The 20,481-nt window shown below is 43.9% G+C and overlaps 1 protein-coding gene and 1 long non-coding RNA gene across 6 annotated transcripts in view; one reads left to right on the top strand and one right to left on the bottom strand.

Moving 5' to 3' along the window:
• The window catches only part of SLC36A2 (solute carrier family 36 member 2), a 28,221-nt gene extending 25,137 nt beyond the window's left edge, over positions 1 to 3,084 (bottom strand). For all 4 annotated transcript variants that reach the window (XM_036879090.2, XM_057490572.1, XM_057490578.1 and 1 more), the window contains exon 1: positions 2,792 to 3,084. In XM_036879090.2, coding sequence (XP_036734985.2) covers positions 2,792 to 2,967 — 176 coding nt within the window. In that variant the 5' untranslated portion in view covers positions 2,968 to 3,084. The remainder of the gene's footprint in view (positions 1 to 2,791) is intronic.
• A 2,355-nt stretch (positions 3,085 to 5,439) lies between these two features.
• The window catches only part of LOC130680299 (uncharacterized), a 61,712-nt gene continuing 46,670 nt past the window's right edge, over positions 5,440 to 20,481 (top strand). For both annotated transcript variants that reach the window (XR_008993251.1, XR_008993250.1), the window contains exons 1-2: positions 5,440 to 6,166; positions 6,667 to 6,888. This is a non-coding gene — a long non-coding RNA (uncharacterized LOC130680299). The remainder of the gene's footprint in view (positions 6,167 to 6,666; positions 6,889 to 20,481) is intronic.

Here is a 20,481-nt window from a genome sequence, read left to right as displayed (position 1 = left end):
GGGTAGGTGGGCTCCTGGCCATCTCTCAGTGCCAAGGCCTTGCCAGCCCCTCTGGCTCTCCTGTAGGGTGACCGACCATCCATGTTTGCCCAGAACTGTCCTGGTTTTGGCAGGTAACCCTCAACACATACCATAAACCACTTACTATATAAATAGACACTATGCTAAGTACTTTACATGTATTATCTCACTCAGTCCTCTAGTGAAGACTAGAAAGTAGGTTATTGCATTTATTTTGGAGATGATGAACTGAGGCATAGAGTTATTTTTTTTATGAGTTGTACAAGGATATATTGATGACGCAGGATTTGAACCCAGGACTGCTTCAGAGTCCCTGTTCTTCACCCCACTTCTATTGACTGCCTCCTGGAAACAGCCCAGACAGATGAGAAAAGGCACAACCCACTTCATAACCAAGAAAACTGAGCCTCAGAGAGGTGGCAGCGCACAACGCAAGCTCCTAACACTAGTGGCAGAGACAGGACTGAACACAGAGCAAAGGGAAAAGGGCGGACAGCGAAGAGAAGTCACTGTGACCTCTGAATGAATAGGCCAGATGCCTCGGGTCCCGGGACAGGGCCCGCTGGGAGAGGGTCATTTGGGGACTGGGCTCCAGAGGGATTTCTTTCCCCTCAGATCAGGTCATCAAGCTGCGGGATGCTGTGTCTCCTCCCACAACAACAAAAACAGAAACTCAGACCCTTTATGACAGATGTGGAGGTGGTCCAGGGTACAGGTCCAAACCCTCAGGGGCAAGGTTCCAGGGAGGACCCTCTCTGTTGACGGATTAAAAAACACCAATTTCTATACCTCTCTGTACCTGGACCAGGTTAAACCCAGGTGACTATTAGGTTTATATCCACTGCTGTAGAAACCTTGGAAATTCCCACATGTTAGCCTTCCTGTGAAGAGCAGCAGAGGCTGTGAACGGAGCTTGGTTCCTGAGGTTGAACAAACCAGAAATTAAAACCTAAGGCTACTACTTAACTAGTTGTGTCATCTTTGGCAACGTGTCCACTTTGCTGGGTCTCTGTAAATGTTAGGAGAAATGATGTTTCCAAGAACTGCCCCAAACACCCAAATCTTTATGTTGACCACTAAACCTTCTAGCTTCCTGAGGATCAGCGCACTGATTTGGTAAGAGTTAAAGAGAACAATTAGGAGAGAAAGAGGGTGGAGAGTGTCCGCGTGCCTTTCGCTCCTCGTGGGTGTCTCCGCTGCTGACAGAGCACTGTGCCCTGTGGCCCTCCAATGACAGGCTTGTTTTGCATCTAGCAAAGGGCCAATAGGTCACTTTGGAAATTTCTAACTAAATGACTTAGGAAATCAGCATTTAACTTCGGCCACTAAGCCAGCTTGTAAACATAGTGTAGTGAGCTATCAAAGCCCTGGGCTGGGAGGCAGGAGACCTGGGCTTTTGCCCTAATTCCTTTGGTAATCTTGGCCCATCATGGTATTCACAGCAGCCAGGGCTCATGGGCACTAAGCTTAGGGGCTTCATGTGTAAATCACCTTTGCAGCTGTCCTGGGAGCAGCGAGCAGCCGTCTCACAGAGGAGAAACTGGGGCCCAGAGAAGTTCCGTCACTTTGCCCAAGCTGGGCAGCAGCTAAGTGGGAATTTGAACCCAGGGGAGCTGACACCATAGGTGCCATGGTTACCCGACCTGTTTACTCCTTCTCTACAAACCACGGGGCCCCTCTAGTTCTGATGTGCTTTTTTTTTTAGATTCTTAAGTAGCTGAAATTGCCATCAAACCATTTATCAGTTCAGAACCCAGAACTAGTTGGTTCTCCCAAGGCTTCCTATTGAGAAATACCCCCACTGGGCAGTGGATGGCTGCAAGGCTTGAAAACTCAAGCGTAGGGTCACATATTCTTAGCAGCCCCAGGAGCAGCCTTGGGGCAGCAGAACGGCATCACAGGTACCAGTCATTGCTTCTGTTCCAAACTTGTCCTGCAGGCAGCGAAAGAAAGGGGCTTTGCCCGACCCTTAACCCCCTCCTTCCTTGCTTTGCCCCCTCCCCACCCCTTCAGATTTCATCTCCACAGGAAGCCTCCTTAAAAAATACTGCCACCAATTTATCTCTGTTTTGCATGTGGGGAAACTGAGGCTTAAAGAAGGGAAAGGGCAGTCACAATGTGACACAGGTGTTCCTTCTGCTATAATAGCAGTGCCAACATTGTCTCCTGAAAGCAGCAGGACTCTGCCACGCCACCCCATTTGTCTTCCTGAGGTCAACTAGCTACTTTGCTGGAGGGATGGAGGTGAGGGTTTGCGGGACCCTGTAGCTTGGCTTCCCTGCCTAAACTCTTTCAGGAGACCCCTACCTGTTAGGGTGTGAGAGTCCCCACCCCCAAAACGTACCCCTCAACTCTTCCACATACTGGGGTAACTGCAGGAAGGAGGCAGGGAGGAGGCCTGATGGTCAGTGAGGACACTGTAGCTCAAATCTCACCTTCTCCAAGAAGCTGGGGATTACCCAGCTCCCCCACCCCCAGCGGTACATCCAGGAGCAAAGCTGACTTTAGGGCCACCACTGGATTCTAACCCCCCCTTCCCATGACCTAGGGCACGGCCTGGGGTGGCTGGCGTTGGCGTGCCCACCCACCCTGCCGTGCTCTGAGGGCTTTCTGACAGTCTCTACTCCCACCCCTTTAAGCTCTCATCTGCACTCAGCCTCTAACCGCACCTTTGCCACCTCGGTTTGTCCATCTGCACAGTGATGGGTGGTCAGACCCGCCCACCCAGGGGTTTTGCCAAAGCAAACTTCCAGGCTAGAAGAGTACTCACGTTATGCCCTTGGTCTTGTCGTAGCCCAGTGACTCAGAAGATACTGGAGTCCCTTGTCCATCTGAGAAACTGGAATCCTTGTTCTGCAGCGTCTTGGTTCTTTCAGGAGGGGACCTGAGGTCCAGTTTGAGGTCTACAGCTCCCTGGAGACCCTTGGCACTGTTTGTCACAGGCATGACTGCTTCAGAAAGAGAAGGCTCCAGGTGATGAGGAGGTCTGCACTTGCAGGAGGCAAGCAGGAAGGTGTCTGCTCAGGTGCAAACCCAGCACAGTGGCTTGTGCCTGAGCTGGTTCTGGCCAAGCTGGACTGAGGCCCCGCCCACCTTCCTGGGGCCAACTCCTCCCTCCTGAAGAAGCCCAGAGGCAGAGGAAGGCTCTGGAAGAGGAAGGGAGGTGTCTGGGGAGTCGCCCACCCACCCCTAACAACAGTAACAGCAACAGTGACTATAACATTGATCATTTTAATAACTAATATTTATTAATCACTTGACTAAGGGATAGGCACTCTTCCAAGTACTTTATCTATATTTTCTCATTTAACTCTATAAATTACATAATGAGGAAATCAGGCTCTGAACTGAAGGAACATACCTGAGGTCACACAGCTAGAAAGTGACAAAGTAGGGCACACAACCCAGCTCTTCAGGCTTTTTAACCAATACCCCATTTCTCCCTTCAAGAGAATACCTACACCCCACCTCATTATTCATCTGAGGCAGAGGCTTCACTTACCACTGACCGCAGTAAGACGTCCTTCTGAAGTTCCCTTTTCTTGGAAAAATGTTGGGGAAAAAAGGAGCACTCGCCTTTAACTGCTTCTTAGCCTTTGTGAGGCTCCAGAGAGACAGTAATGGGATTTTTTTGGTAAAGGTGGGAGAGGCAATGATAGCACAGCCCAGAGCCACATCTCACTGGCAGGGCTCTGGCGCCAGGAGGGGGTGGGATGTGCCTAAGGTCACACAAGACTTTCAGGATGGAACTCTGCAGCTAAAGAAGGCTTTGGGGGTATCTCCAGTTCCCATTCTCTGTCATTATCCCTGCTTCAGTGACAGCTGAGCTGGCCAAAATTTCCTCTTCCCTCAAAATTACAGCATTCCCCTCAAGGCATAACCCTTCTGACACCATCATCTCCTGTGCCAAGAGCTTTATAGGATCTCACAGCTAACTGCTAGCATTCGAGACAGATTTGTCCAGCCCCTCCCTTACATCAGACCCTTTCCAAGGTCCTGTATGCAGTTTTGAATTTGTAGTTTTGTATTCTTTTTCTTAAAGAGGCCCTTACCACCCCTTATCTATACCTGCCAGCTCCCCACCTGCCCTGGAGGAATAAACTTCAGGCTCTGTAAAGCCTGGCTTCTTCTCTGGGTAGCCTTGTTATTTTGTTTTTACAGATGTGGAAACTGAGGCTCAGGGAGGTCACAGCTAATTCCCAGCAGAGCTGAACTCTCCCTGGCCAGATCCTTCTATCTCTGAAGCCTGTGGTTTTCACCACTTCACTGATCCCTTGGTTTGAATCCTGGCCCCGCCCTTCAAGTTTCTTTCCCTGAATCAACTGAAACATTTCACAGTGGTTTGAGAACATCTTCTGTTCACTGGTCTGGGACCATTACGTGGCAGTGCTCCTAGCCTGTGGGGTGGCAGGCTGCATCCTCTGGGCTGCTTAGTCACAGTATTGAGATTCCATGATTTGATTCTAAACTCAGATCTCATCCCACTACCAGATCTGTGTTCCTGCACAGGCAACAAGATGAGTAAGTAAGATTGTCAGGGAGCTTGAAATGTTTAGAGATGAGGCTAGTTCTTGCTTTCCTCTCCAGGTTTTGAGAAGGACCCTGAGTTAATCTTCAGACTTTTGGGAAAGGGGTTGCTGAAATATCAGAATTTGGCAGGGGCTCCTCCCAGACATCAACAGCTAAAAGGAAACTTGCAGAGCACTACCTGCACACCTCCACCCTGTTGCACCACCTGTCAGCAGGCAATTTTCCAAATTAATTTTAGGGACTGCCATAGATAACTAAATTCTCATTTTCCTCTGTAAGAACCTTAAAAATATCCTTCCCTTTCTGCTGGGGCACTGCTCTGTGCCTGGCATTCCTCATCTGTGAGATGCTGATGGAGGTACCTGTACCTCTGTAGGCAGCATAGAGTACATGAAAAAGGGGACACGTACCGTGCCTGGGTCACAGCCAGTGTTCCAGAGAGGGGAGCTATTTTTATACCATTTTAGCACTAGAGGAAACTTGAAAGGTCTTCTTGCTGAGCTGTACTATGGGGGAACCAAAGCCCAGAGAGGGGAAGTGACACAGTTAGCTACTGTTGTTGTCATGGGGGAACGGAGGCCAACCCAGTCCAGGTCACCTGATTTCCAAGCCCTGCTGCTCTCACTGTTTCCCAGATACCTTGAAATGAAGCACAAACAAGACATTTAATTCATTTATTCAACACCTATGTACCAAGTCCCTGCCATGTGCCTCGTGCTATGGCAGGAGCTAGAAAGAAGGTGATGAGCAAATGCAAACAAGTGTTTGTGTCTCAGGAAGAACTGCACAGCAAGACACCGCGGGTTGGGCGGCTTCGGCAGAGACGTTTGTTTTCTCACAGCTCCGGAGGCTAAAAGTCCCAGGTCCAGGTCTGGCAGGGTCAGTTCCCTGGCTTGTGGATGGCATTTTCTCCCTGTGTCCTCACAGGGTTTTCCTTGGTATGTGTGTGGAGAGACAGCGAGCTGACTCACCAGTGTCTCTTCTCTTAAGAAGAGTGATCCTATTGGGGTCAGAAGGGACCCACCCTTATGATGTCATTTAACCTTAATTACTTCCTTAGAGGTCCCATCTCGAAATACAGCCACACTGGGGAGTTAGGGTTCAATGTATGAATCTAGGGGGACACATTCAGTCCATGGCAACATGTCAGACAGTTCGCAGTCCAGTGGAGGAGGCGGACAATAAAGGAGGAGCAATCACAGATGGCGGTAAACGCCTTGAAGTGAGCATGGTGCAGCCATGGACGATGATGGCGGTGGGAGGAAGAGCAGTTCAGGGCGCTTGGTCAGGTTAGGACGTTGAGGAGGGGGCGCTGGAGCCCGAACCGAAAAGGAGGAGCCAGCTGGGGGAAAACGGGATGCGGGCCGGCGGAGAGTGGGCGGCGTGCCCAGGCCGTGCGGGTGAGGGGCGGGCGGCCCGGGAGAGGCAGGGAGTCTGAGCAGCCGCGAGGAGGCGGGGGCGGCGAGTCCTGTGAGGGCAGGGGCAGAGGCGGGCCGCGCCGGACGCTCCGGGTGTCACCGGATGTGTGCTGGGAGGTCTCCGAAGAGCTCAGGAGAGATCTGTGTGGAGAGTGGGTGACAAAAGAGCAGGGAGAAGGCGGGAGGCCAGCGCGGAGGTGATCACCGACCCAGTGACAGTGACGGGGGCTTGGGCTGCTGAGGTGCTGGCGGGGATGGAGAGAAGGGTCCTGTGTGCGTGTGCGTGCATGTGTGCATGTGTGTGAGACAGAAGAGGTGGTGGTGACTGAGAGGTGTGTGTGTGTGTGTGTGTGTGTGTGTGTGTGTGAGAGAGAGAGAGACAGACAGACAGACAGACAGACAAGGTACCAGTGGAGATGGAGAGAAGCATGTGTGTGAGAGAGGGATGAGGTGCTGATGTAGATGAAGTGTGCGTGTGTGTGAGAGAGAGACAGACAAGGTGCTGGTGGAGATGCAGAGAAGCGTGTGTGTGTGTGTGTGTGTGTGTGAGAGATGAACGAGGTGCTGGTGGAGATGGAGAGAAGCGTGTGTGTGCATGTGTATGCGTGTGTGCAAGTGGGTGTGAATGTGTGTGTGTGAGACAGACAGAAAGGCCTAGTCATTGACATCCTGACTCTTCATGAAATCATTCTATCAGGCCTGACCTCCAAAGGTCCACCAGACCTACTATAGCATCTGTAATATTAAAAGCTGTCCCTCAGAACCCCTCCATGTGTGGGCATGGGCTCTGGCCCGTTTCTAGGTCTTTAACCTGTTGAGAGCGGGGCTTGGAGAGGGGGAGAAGTGAGTGGCTTCCACAAGCGGCTCCTCCCGGAGCAGAGGGATGAGGGCACGGTGGGGCCTCCCTCACCTGCCGCAGGTGTGAACTCTGCATGCTTCATTCAGCAGAGTTTGTTTTCAGCGGAAGCTAATCACGGTGATGATGTTGGTGATAATCATAATAATACAATAATGAAAGCTTCTATTTATTGGGAATTTCCTATTTGCCATATTGGGAAACATGATATGCTTGAACCAGTCATTGCAACTCTGATGGTCTAGGGTTGAGTTACCCCTGGCACGGGCGTCAGAGTCAACCTCAGAAGAACTGTGTAGATGGAGGGTGGCAGAAGTGGTTTTCCAAAGGAAAATTAGGGAATGATTACCAGAGGAAGTGGGAATGGATACTGGGCAGCAGAAACAGATGTTCATCACATGGGAGAAATATAATTTGAAGATTAGGAGCTGTAATAAGAGGGGCAGCGTGATAAGACACTCCACTGATCAAAGATGAGCATATCAAAGATAACAGTGACAGAGCCTTGGGAGTGAATTTGGTGATATTTATCAAAATTTTAAAAAGCACATTCCCTTTAATTCGGTAACTCAGTTTCCAGGAATCTATCCTATAGAGTTGCTTGCACAGCGAGCTCTGCACCAGGGTCTTTACTACAGCGTTATCTGTACAAGCAAAAGATTGGAGACAACCTGCATGTACATTGAGGGGATAATGATTAAATAAATTATGGTGATTCTATTGAGGAAAACATTGCTGCAGCAGTTATAAAGATTCAATCACATCTGCATATATTGATGTGAAGTGGTGTTCAGGATATATTATTGTGAAATATGAAGTGCTCACAGGTATAATATGATCCCCTTTTTCTAAAAATAAGTAGGGAACCACAAACATCCACCCAGACATAGAAAATACACACCCACACATATACACTGCTACAGTCTGAATGTTTGTGTCCCTTCCAAATTCAAATGCTGAAGTCTTAATGCCCAATGTGATGACATTAGGAGGTGGGAACTTTGGTCATGAGGGTGGAGTCCTCACTAACGAGATCGATGCTTTTATAAACAAGGCTCGAAAGAGCTCCCTTGCCTCTTCTGGCATGTGAAGACACCGTGAGAATTCTGCACCCAGAAGAGGGCCCTCAGCTGACCATACGGCTGACCATGCTGACCTTGGACTTCCAGCTTCCAAAACTGTTAGAAACAGACTGCTGTGGTTACAAGCTGCCCAGACTGTGGTATTTTGTTATAGCAGCATGAATGAATGAAGACACACATATTATATCCATGTGTATCTATTCTTGCAAAAGATCTGGAAGGTCTTAAAGTAGTTCCTCCTCCATTGTATGAGTATAAGTGAAGACTTATGAGTGGGAATCTCACATTTTAATTTCAAGGTCTAGTATTTATTAATTTGTATTTATTTTTTGATTTTTTAAATTGAAATATAGTTGATATACAATATTATATTGGTTTCAACTATACAACATAGTGACTCAACAGTTGTATATATTATTAAATGCTCACCCCAACTAGTGTAATTATTAGCTGTTAACATAGAAAGATGTTACAGAACTTTGACTATATTCTCTATGCTGTACTTTCATCCCCATGACTGATTTATATTACGATTGAGATTTTGGGTCTCTTTATCCCCCTCACCTATTTCACCTACCCACGCTGTCCCTTCTCTCATGGTAACCATCAGTTACCTCTCAGTGTCTGTGAGCCTACTGCTGTTTTGTTCATTTTGTTTTGTTTTGCTTTTGTATTCCACATGTAAGTGAAATCTATGGTATTTGTCTTTCTTTGGCTGGCTTATTTCACTTAGCATTACCCTCTCTGTCCATCCATGTTGTCCCAAACGGCAGGATTTATTTCTTTTTTATGGCTGAATAATACTCCATTGTATATATGTACCACATATATGTGTCTTCTTTATCCATTCATCTATTGATGGACACTTTGGCTGCTTCCATATCTTGGCTATTGCAAATAATGCAGCACTAAACATAGGGGAGCATATATCTTTTCAAATCAGGGATCTTGTTTTCTTTGGGTAAATTCCTAGGAGTGGAATTCCTGGGTCAAATGCATTTCTATTTTTAGTTTTTTGAGGAACCTCCATATTGCTTTCCACAATGGTTGAACTAATTTACATTCCCACCAACAGTGCAGGAGGGTTCCCTTTTCTCTACATCCTCACCGACACTTGTTATTTCTTGTCTTTTGGATAGTGGCCATTCTAACTGGTGTGAGGTGATATCTCATTGTGGTTTTAATTTGCAATTCCCTGAGGATCAGTGATGTGGAGCAGCTTTTCATGGGCCTGTTGGCCATCCATATTTCTTCTTTGGAGAAGTGTCTATTCAGATTCTCTGCCCATTTTTTTTTTTCAATAATTATTTTTTTTTTAATTGAAGGGTAGTTGACACACAGTATTACATTACATGAGTTTCAAGTGTACAACACAGTGGTAGAACATTTATATACATAATTCTAGGTTCCAGCTATCACCCTACCAGGCTGTTACAATATCTTGACTATATTCCTTATGCTATACATTACATCACGGTTACTAATTTATTTTACCATTGGAAGTCTGTCCTTCTTTTTTTTTTTTTTTTTTTGTGAGGGCATCTCTCATATTTATTGATCAAATGGTTGTTAACGACAATAAAATTCTGTATAGGGGAGTCAATGCTCAATGCACAATCATTATTCCACCCCAAGCCTAATTTTTGTCAGTCTCCAATCTTCTGAGGCATAACAAACAAGTTTTTACATGTAGAACAAATTCTTACATAATGAATAAGTTACATAGTGAACAGTACAAGGGCAGTCATCACAGAAACTTTCGGTTTTGCTCATGCATTATGAACTATAAATGGTCAGTTCAAATATGAATACTCATTTGATTTTTATACTTGATTTATATGTGGATACCACATTTCTCTCTTTATTATTATTATTTTTAATAAAATGCTGAAGTGGTAGGTAGATACAAGATAAAGGTAGAAAACATAGTTTAGTGTTGTAAGAGAGCACATGTAGATGATCAGGTGTGTGCCTGTAGACTATGTGTTAATCCAAGCTAGACAAGGGCAATAAAACATCCACGTATGCAGAAGATTTCTCTCAGAATGGGGGGGTGAGGTTCTAAGCCTCACCTCTGTTGATCCCCAATTTCTCACCTGATGGCCCCCCTGCGACTGTGCCTGTCTTAGGTTGTTCCTCCCTTGAGGAATCTTACCCGTCTCTGGCTAACCAGTCATCTTCCGGGGCCATACAGGGAAATGTGAAGTTGGTAAGTGAGAGAGAAGCCTTATTGTTTGAAAAGGTTAGCTTTTTACTTCTTTGCATATTTATGCCCTGTGGCTTCTATGCCCAGCATTTGTCTTGAGGTATCTTTACCACTTGGAAGAATTATGATACTCGGTAAATTTGATATGAGGCACGAATTCTATTTAAGGGTTGTAATTAGGAAGGAAGAAGAAAAGCTATAGAAGTAGCAGGCGGAAGAAAACATGGGAAGATTGATTATTTCTTTGATATATCTTCTTGTAGAGTAACTTCAGCATGTATAGGTTTTAAGCTACTACTTAAATTGCACACACACATTAACATAATAGGAGTATAGTTACATAACCAAAGCATATCTGTAATTACCAGCCATCTGCAGTGAAACCAAGAAAACCAGTTAGGCACCTTAGGCATTTGTGAAAACTTATCTATGATATGGTGGATATTGTCCAAATGAACTTGAACAGTCTGAGAGAAATCAGACAAATTAAAACAACCCATTCCTGGGGACTGTTCACATGCCATATGTTCTTTTAACAGTAAATAGTTTGTAGTTGTAAGACTTTGGAGCGCTACAATTTGCACTTCTCCAAATTCTTGGTTGAGTTCCAACAGTATAGATCCAGTCCAATTTTGTTGTTTTACTGTATGCACAGGCCAGCTTAGATATCTCCTTCCTCATTCCCATGGCAGGTCCAGGAACTGGTGGGATGAGTGCATCTACAGCTGTAGCAGTGCGTGGATCTTTGTTGGGGTTTTTTGATGATCATCTTCTGGCATGAGTCTTCCAGAGAGTGCAGATGTTGGAAGTTCTTTTTCATATCGTATCTTAGTTCATTTTCGGGGTAGCCCAATTAGGCTTTGATCCTCTGTATAAACACAAACAGACCCTTTGCCTACACTTTTATATGCCCTTTATACCCTTGTGTAGAACTCGTTGGAGGTTACCACACAGGAACTGCCCCTTTTTTTTTTTTTTTTTTTGCTATCACTAATCTACACTTACATGATGAATATTATGTTTACTAGGCTCTCCCCTATACCAGGTCTCCCCTATAAACCCCTTTACAGTCACTGTCCATCAGCATAGCAAAATGTTGTAGAATCACTACTTGCCTTCTCTGTGTTGTACAGCCCTCCCTTTTCTCCTACCCCCCCATGCATGTTAATCTTAATACCCCCTTACTTCTCCCCCCCTTATCCCTCCCTACCCACCCATCCTCCCCAGTCCCTTTCCCTTTGGTACCTGTTAGTCCATTCTTGAGTTCTGTGATTCTGCTGCTGTTTTGTTCCTTCAGTTTTTCCTTTGTTCTTATATTCCACAGATGAGTGAAATCATTTGGTATTTCTCTTTCTCCGCTTGGCTTGTTTCACTGAGCATAATACCCTCCAGCTCCATCCATGTTGCTGCAAATGATTGGATTTGCCCTTTTCTTATAGCTGAGTAGTATTCCATTGTGTATATGTACCACACCTTCTTTATCCATTCATCTATTGATGGACATTTAGGTTGCTTCCAATTCTTGGCTATTGTAAATAGTGCTGCAATAAACATAGGGGTGCATCTGTCTTTCTCAAACTTGATTGCTGCGTTCTTAGGGTAAATTCCTAGGAGTGGAATTCCTGGGTCAAATGGTAAGTCTGTTTTGAGCATTTTGATGTACCTCCATACTGCTTTCCACAATGGTTGAACTAACTTACATTCCCACCAGCAGTGTAGGAGGGTTCCCCTTTCTCCACAGCCTCGCCAACATTTGTTGTTGTTTGTCTTTTGGATGGCAGCCATCCTTACTGGTGTGAGGTGATACCTCATTGTAGTTTTAATTTGCATTTCTCTGATAATTAGCGATGTGGAGCATCTTTTCATATGTCTGTTGGCCATCTGTATTTCTTTTTTGGAGAACTGTCTGTTCAGTTCCTCTGCCCATTTTTTAATTGGGTTATTTGTTTTTTGTTTGTTGAGGCGTGAGAGCTCCTTATATATTCTGGATGTCAAGCCTTTATCGGATGTGTCATTTTCAAATATATTCTCCCATACTGTAGGGATCCTTCTTGTTCTATTGATGGTGTCTTTTACTGTACAGAAGCTTTTCAGCTTAATATAGTCCCACTTACTCATTTTTGCTGTTGTTTTCCTTGCCCGGGGAGATATGTTCAAGAAGAGGTCACTCATGTTTATGTCTAAGAGGTTTGTGCCTATGTTTTCTTCCAAGAGTTTAATGGTTTCATGGCTTACATTCAGGTCTTTGATCCATTTTGAGTTTACTTTTGTATATGGGGTTAGACAATGGTCCAGTTTCATTCTCCTACATGTAGCTGTCCAGTTTTGCCAGCACCACCTGTTGAAGAGACTGTCATTTCGCCATTGTATGTCCATGGCTCCTTTATCAAATATTAATTGACCATATATGTCTGGGTTAATGTCTGGATTCTCTAGTCTGTTCCATTGGTCTGTGGCTCTGCTCTTGTGCCAGTACCAAATTGTCTTGATTACTATGGCTTTATAGTAGAGCTTGAAGTTGGGGAGTGAGATTCCCCCTACTTTATTCTTCTTTCTCAGGATTGCTTTGGCTATTCGGGGTCTTTGGTGTTTCCATATGAATTTTTGAATTATTTGTTCCAGTTCATTGAAGAATGTTGCTGGTAGTTTCATAGGGATTGCATCAAATCTGTATATTGCTTTGGGCAGGATGGCCATTTTGACGATATTAATTCTTCCTAGCCACGAGCATGGGATGAGTTTCCATCTGTTAGTGTCCCCTTTAATTTCTCTTAAGAGTGACTTGTAGTTTTCAGAGTATAAGTCTTTCACTTCTTTGGTTAGGTTTATTCCTAGGTATTTTATTTTTTTTGATGCAATTGTGAATGGAGTTGTTTTCCTGATTTCTCTTTCTGTTGGTTCATTGTTAGTATATAGGAAAGCCACAGATTTCTGTGTGTTGATTTTGTATCCTGCAACTTTGCTGTATTCCGATATCAGTTCTAGTAGTGCTGGGGTGGAGTCTTTAGGGTTTTTTATGTACAGTATCATGTCATCTTCAAATAGTGACAGTTTAACTTCTTCTTTACCAATCTGGATTCCTTGTATTTCTTTATTTTGTCTGATTGCCGTGGCTAGGACCTCCAGTACTATGTTAAATAACAGTGGGTAGAGTGGGCATCCCTGTCTAGTTCCCGATCTCAGAGGAAATGCTTTCAGCTTCTCGCTGTTCAATATAATGTTGGCTGTGGGTTTATCATAGATGGCCTTTATTATGTTGAGGTACTTGCCCTCTATTCCCATTTTGCTGAGAGTTTTTAACATGAATGGATGTTGAACTTTGTCAAATGCTTTTTCAGCATCTATGGAGATGATCATGTGGTTTTTGTCTTTCTTTTTGTTGATGTGGTGGATGATGTTGATGGACTTTCGAATGTTGTACCATCCTTGCATCCCTGGAATGAATCCCACTTGGTCATGGTGTATGATCCTTTTGATGTATTTTTGAATTCGGTTTGCTAATATTTTGTTGAGTATTTTTGCATCTACGTTCATCAGGGATATTGGTCTGTAGTTTTCTTTTTTGGTGGGGTCTTTGCCTGGTTTTGGTATTAGGGTGATGTTAGCTTCATAGAATGAGTTTGGGAGTATCCCCTCCTCCTCTATTTTTTGGAAAACTCTAAGGAGAATGGGTATTATGTCTTCCCTGTATGTCTGATAAAATTCCGAGGTAAATCCATCTGGCCCGGGGGTTTTGTTCTTTGGTAGTTTTTTGATTACCGCTTCAATTTCGTTGCTGGTAATTGGTCTGTTTAGATTTTCTGTTTCTTCCTGGGTCAATCTTGGAAGGTTATATTTTTCTAGGAAGTTGTCCATTTCTCCTAGGTTTCCCAGCTTGTTAGCATATAGGTTTTCATAGTATTCTCCAATAATTCTTTGCATTTCCGTGGGGTCCGTCGTGATTTTTCCTTTCTCGTTTCTGATACTGTTGATTTGTGTTGACTCTCTTTTCTTCTTAATAAGTCTGGCTAGAGGCTTATCTATTTTGTTTATTTTCTCGAAGAACCAGCTCTTGGTTTCATTGATTTTTGCTATTGTTTTATTCTTCTCAATTTTATTTATTTCTTCTCTGATCTTTATTATGTCCCTCCTTCTGCTGACCTTAGGCCTCATCTGTTCTTCTTTTTCCAATTTCGATAATTGTGACATTAGACCATTCATTTGGGATTGCTCTTCCTTTTTTAAATATGCTTGGATTGCTATATACTTTCCTCTTAAGACTGATTTTGCTGTGTCCCACAGAAGTTGGGGCTTAGTGTTGTTGTTGTCATTTGTTTCCATATATTGCTGGATCTCCATTTTGATTTGGTCATTGATCCATTGATTATTTAGGAGCGTGTTGTTAAGCCTCCATGTGTTTGTGAGCCTCTTTGCTTTCTTTGTACAGTTTATTTCTAGTTTTATGCCTTTGTGGTCTGAAAAGTTGGTTGGTAGGATTTCAATCTTTTGGAATTTTCTGAGGCTCTTTTTGTGGCCTAGTATGTGGTCTATTCTGGAGAATGTTCCATGTGCACTTGAGAATAATGTATATCCCGCTGCTTTTGGATGTAGAGTTCTATAGATGTCTATTAGGTCCATCTGCTCTACTGTGTTGTTCAGTGCTTCCGTGTCCTTACTTATTTTCTGCCCAGTGGGTCTATCCTTTGGGGTGAGTGGTGTGTTGAAGTCTCCTAGAATGAATGCATTGCAGTCTATATCCCCCTTTAGTTCTGTTAATATTTGTTTCACATATGCTGGTGCTCCTGTGTTGGGTGCATATATATTTAGAATGGTTATATCCTCTTGTTTGACTGAGCCCTTTATCATTATGTAGTGTCCTTCTTTATCTCTTGTTACTTTCTTTGTTTTGAAGTCTATTTTGTCTGATATTAGTACTGCAACCCCTGCTTTCTTCTCACTGTTGTTTGCTTGAAATATGTTTTTCCATCCCTTGACTTTTAGTCTGTACATGTCTTTGGGTTTGAGGTGAGTTTCTTGTAAGCAGCATATAGATGGGTCTTGCTTTTTTATCCATTCTGTTACTCTGTGTCTTTTGATTGGTGCATTCAACCCATTAACATTTAGGGTGACTATTGAAAGATATGTACTTATTGCCATTGCAGGCTTTAAATTCGTGGTTACCAAAGGTTCAAGGTTAGCCTCTTTAGTATCTTACTGCCTAACTTAGCTCGCTTATTGAGCTGTTATATACACTGTCTGGAGATTCTTTTCTTCTCTCCCTTCTTGTTCCTCCTCCTCGATTCTTCATATGTTGGGTGTTTTGTGCTGTGCTCCTTCTAGGAGTGCTCCCATCTAGAGCAGTCCATGTAAGATGTTCTGTAGAGGTGGTTTGTGGAAAGCAAATTCCCTCAGCTTTTGTTTGTCTGGGAATTGTTTAATCCCACCGTCATATTTGAATGATAGTCGTGCTGGATACAGTATCCTTGGTTCAAGGCCCTTCTGTTTCATTGTATTAAATATATCATGCCATTCTCTTCTGGCCTGTAGGGTTTCTGTTGAGAAATCTGACGTTAGCCTGATGGGTTTCCCTTTATAGGTGACCTTTTTCTCTCTAGCTGCCTTTAACACTCTTTCCTTGTCCTTGATCTTTGCCATTTTAATTATTATGTGTCTTGGTGTTGCCCTTCTTGGATCCTTTCTGTTGGGGGTTCTGTGTATTTCCGTGGTCTGTTTGATTACTTCCTCCCCCAGTGTGGGGAAGTTTTCAGCAATTATTTCTTCTAAGATACTTTCCATCTCTTTGCCTCTCTCTTCTTCTTCTGGAACCCCTATAATACAGATATTGTTCCTTTTGGATTGGTCACACAGTTCTCTTAACATTGTTTCATTCCTGGAGATCCTTTTGTCTCTCTCTATGTCAGCTTCTATGCGTTCCTGTTCTCTGATTTCAATTCCATCAATGGCCTCTTGCATTCTATCCATTCTGCTTATAAACCCTTCCAGAGTTTGTTTCATTTCTGCGATCTCCTTTCTGGCATCTGTGATCTCCTTCCGGACTTCATCCCATTTCTCTTGCGTATTTCTCTGCATCTCTGTCAGCATGTTTATGATTCTTATTTTGAATTGTTTGTCAGGAAGACTGGTTAGGTCTGTCTCCTTCTCTGGTGTTGTCTCTGTGATCTTTGTCTGCCTGTCGCTTTGCCTTTTCATGGTGATAGGAATAGTCTGCAGAACTGGGATGAGTGACGGCTGGAAGGACTTCCTTTCTTGTTGGTTTGTGGCCCTCCTCTCCTGGGAGAACAGCGACCTCTAGTGGCTTGTGCTGCGCAGCTGCGCGCAGACAGGGTTTCTGCTTCCTGCCCGGCTGCTATGGAGTTAATCTCCGCTGTTGCTGTGGGCGTGGCCTGGCTCGGGCAGCTACTCCAAAATGGTGGAGTCGCGTTGGAGCAGGAGCTGCTGGGAGGCTATTTATCTCCGTAAGGGGCCTCCCTGCTCCCTGCAGCCCAGGGGTTAGGGTGCCCAGAGATCCCGGATTCCCTACCTCTGGATTAAGTGACCCGCCCTGCCCCTTTAAGACTTCCAAAAAGCACCCGCCAAAACAAAACAACGACCACAAAAAAAAACAAGAAAAAAAATTTTTTTTATTAAAAAAAAAAAAAAATTTTTAATTAAAAAAAAAAGGTGGTCGTTCGTTTTTCTTTATTCTCCGGTGCCAGCCTCAGGCCTCTGCTCACCGGTCTTTCTGCCCTGTTTCCCTAGTATTGGGGTCCCTGTCCCTTTAAGACTTCCAAAAAGCGCTCGCCAAAACAAAGCAGCAAAAAAGCAAAAAAAAAAAAAAAAAATGGTCACGCGCTTTTCTTACGTCCTCTGTCGCCCAGCCTCCAGTGCCTGCTCACTGTTCTTGCTGCCCTGTTTTCCCAGTATCGAGGGCCCTGCACTCTGGCCCGGATGGCGGGGGCTGGGTGTTCGGCAGCCCTGGGCTCCGTCTCCCTCCCGCTCTGCCTGCTCTCCTCCCGCCGGGAGCTGGGGGGAGGGGCGCTCGGCTCCCGCGGGGCCGGGGCTTGTATCTTACCCCCTTCGCGAGGCGCTGGGTTCTCTCAGGTGTGGATGTGGTCTGGATATTGTCCTGTGTCCTCTGGTCTTTATTCTAGGAAGGGTTGTCTTTGTTATATTTTCATAGATATATGTTGTTTTGGGAGGAGATTTCCGCTGCTCTACTCACGCCGCCATCTTCTCTGCCCATTTTTTAAACAGGTTATTTGTTTTTTGGGTGTTGAGGTGTGTGAGTTCTTTATATATTTCAGATGTTAAACCCTTATCAGATAAATTATTTATGAATATATCTTCCATACTGTATATTTCCTTTTTGTTCTGCTGATGGTGTCCTTTGCTGTACAGAAGCTTTTTGGTTTGATGTAGACCCACTAGTTCATTTTTTATTTCATTTGCATCACCCAAGGAGATGTGTTGAGGAAAAAATTGCTCATGCTATGTACAAGATTATTTTGCCTATGTTTTCTTCTAAGAGTTTTATGGTTTCATGTCTTACATTCAGGTCTTTGATCCATTTCTAATTTACTTTTGTGTATGAAGTTAGACAATAATCCAGTTTCATTCTATTACATGCAGCTGTCCAGTTTTGCCAACACCCGTTGTTGAAGAGTTTGCCCATTGTACATTCATGTCTCCTTTATTGTATATTAATTTAGCATATATGGTTGGGTTTATATCTGGGCTCTCTATGCTGTTCCATTGATCTATGGGTCTGTTGTTGTGCCAGTCCAGACTGTTTTGATTACTGTAGCTTTGCAGTAGAGTTTGAAGTCAGGGATCATAATCCCTCCAACTTTGTTCTTCTTTCTCAGGGCTGCTTTGGCTATTCGGTATCTTTTGTGGTTCCCTATAAATTTTAGGATTACTTGCTCTAATTCATTGAAAAATGAGATTGGATTTTGATAGGGATTTCAATGCTTAATTTTTAAACACTTATGCTATTATTGCAACAAATGCAAGTCAAACATTTTAAAAGGGTATGTTAAGAATACAGGAAGTTGGGGTCTGCTAATGTGCTAGAAGAAAAAGAGCAGTAAGAAGTACACCTGTTACTCACATCTCTTCCCAGGATACCATAAACTCTTAGAGGAGAGGGGCTGTGTTTGACCATTCTTGCATTCCTTTTCATCCTTAGCACCATGTCAGGTCCATAGCAGATGCCTCTGCTGCACTCAGTCTCCTCCCTACAACTCCCCTCTTAGGCACTGGCTGTCCTCCTATACACTCACAAGGAGAAATTCAAAACTGATGTCTAGTTTCAAGTGCCACCCTTACAGCCATTCACACAAAGAAGGAAGTAGTTAAAATAAAATCCTCACACATTGAGGTTAACTGCTGGGATTTAACTTGTGGGTAATCCATCTTCTCAACCATGATTCTCTGCTATAAATTCAGTAAAGAACATACTACAGAACTGGGGACATTTTTCCCCCTCAAATTTAACTTCAGAAGTGTCTTTTCCCCTCTACCTGCTCATGATTCAAAGGTGAGGATTATTAAGGGAGAAAAAAAAAGAGGAAGCTAATTAGGGCTAAGGCAAGAGATCTGACAGCCAATGATACCCAGGCAGGGTGCTCCTGTGGGTATGGAACTATGCAGTTCCCTAGGACTTATCCCATCCAGGATCCTGCTGATATTAACAACAAACCTGGGAGGATGAAGGGCAGGGATTATAGTCCCTTTGTTTACAGATGAGGAACTTGAGACCACAGAGGTTTAATAATGTGCACATGGGGTGGCGGACAATGAGATAATCCTCATTCCCAAGATTTCAGTCTCCCATTCACAAAGTCTCCCTAGAAGACCTGTTCCAGGACCAGCACTATCCTCTCTCCCTGGCTCCAGCCACAGGCCATGCAGCCTAAGGAGTTTATCACTGTGTAATGATAGACAGTAGGTAGCTGGAGAAAGGTGGCTGGCTGCTGGCATCAGAATGGCAAACCCCACTACTTTCCTTTGTACTCTACAGAGACATTCTGGCACCAGCCAGGTGGAGTGGATGTTCTGGCAAAAGGGAGAAAGGAGCTTCCACTGTTGATTTTGGAAAGCAAGAGACTTTATGGACTTGTATTTCCTTATTGGATTAGTGAGATACCAAGTATTGACACTGATCCAACTTATTTCTTTCTTCTTTTGCAACAACCTAAAGAAAGGGCTGGCAAATTATGACCTGTTGGCCAAATCTATCCTGATGCCTGTCTTTGCAAATAGAGTTTTACTGGAACACAGCCCATGCATTTATGTATTGCCCATGCTGCTTTCACGCTACAACAGCAGAGTTGCTCAGTTGCAGTAGCGATTGTATGGTCCACGAAGATTAAAATATTGTATTTACTATTTGACCCTTTATAGAAAATGTTTGCCAACTTCTGACCTAAGTCAGTAAATCTTTTTTGGAATGTGAACCCTGTGTCTTCTCACACTTTCACTTCCAGAAATCCACTGGTATTTTACAGGATTGGAACCTGAATCTTGTGACTTGTTGTGCATAGTCCCTGAGAAGTTCTTCCACCCCCACCAATACTGGCTGGAGAGTGGTCCTGAAACTCCAGCGGGTAGGACAGCAATCTGGGAGGCTTGTTAAAATACGGATTTCTGGGCCCCACCTCAAGGGTGTTGATTTAGGAATCTACATGTGCCTTAATGATTCAAATGCAATCATGTCAGAAACTGTATATGGCAAATTCCTTAGTCCCAGAGTTATAAATCATGTCAGAGAGATGATTTTCTTTCTCTAGACCAATGATAACTGTGTAAGCCACGATTTCTTCAGCTTCTAACATTTTCACACTTTCCTGAGTTGGATAATTTTTGCATAACATCCGAGAATGTTTTAGATCTCTCCTGGCCTCTTCATTCAGTTTGGGATCATTTCAATCACACCAAAAATCTCCTCCTTCCCATTTACAGTTAATAGTTAATCCCCAGTCCTACTCCTCAACCCTAACCAACAATAGATCTGCTTTGTCTTTGTAAATTTACCTTTTCTAGACAGTTAACAAAAATGGATTCATACAATATGTGGTCTGTTGCACTTGGCTGCTTTCACTTTGCATAATGTTTTTGAGGTTTGTACATGTTGTAACATGTATCGATAGTTTGTTCCTTTAATTGTTGAATGACATTTCATTGTATGGATATGCCACATTTAGTTTATCCATTTATCAGTTGATGGACATTTTGACTGGTTCCAGTTTGGGTCTGTTATGAGTAATGCTGCCATGAACAACTGAATACACGTGTTCGTGTGGACATATTTTGTTTTCATTTTTCTTGGGCAAATACCTAGATGTAGGATATCTGGGTTGTATCATAAGTATATGTTTGACTTTCTGA

Source organism: Manis pentadactyla, chromosome 2 (genome assembly GCF_030020395.1).
Source record: "Manis pentadactyla isolate mManPen7 chromosome 2, mManPen7.hap1, whole genome shotgun sequence".
In the NCBI taxonomy this organism is placed as follows: domain Eukaryota; kingdom Metazoa; phylum Chordata; class Mammalia; order Pholidota; family Manidae; genus Manis; species Manis pentadactyla.
This window is presented reverse-complemented; position numbering and strand designations above follow the sequence as displayed.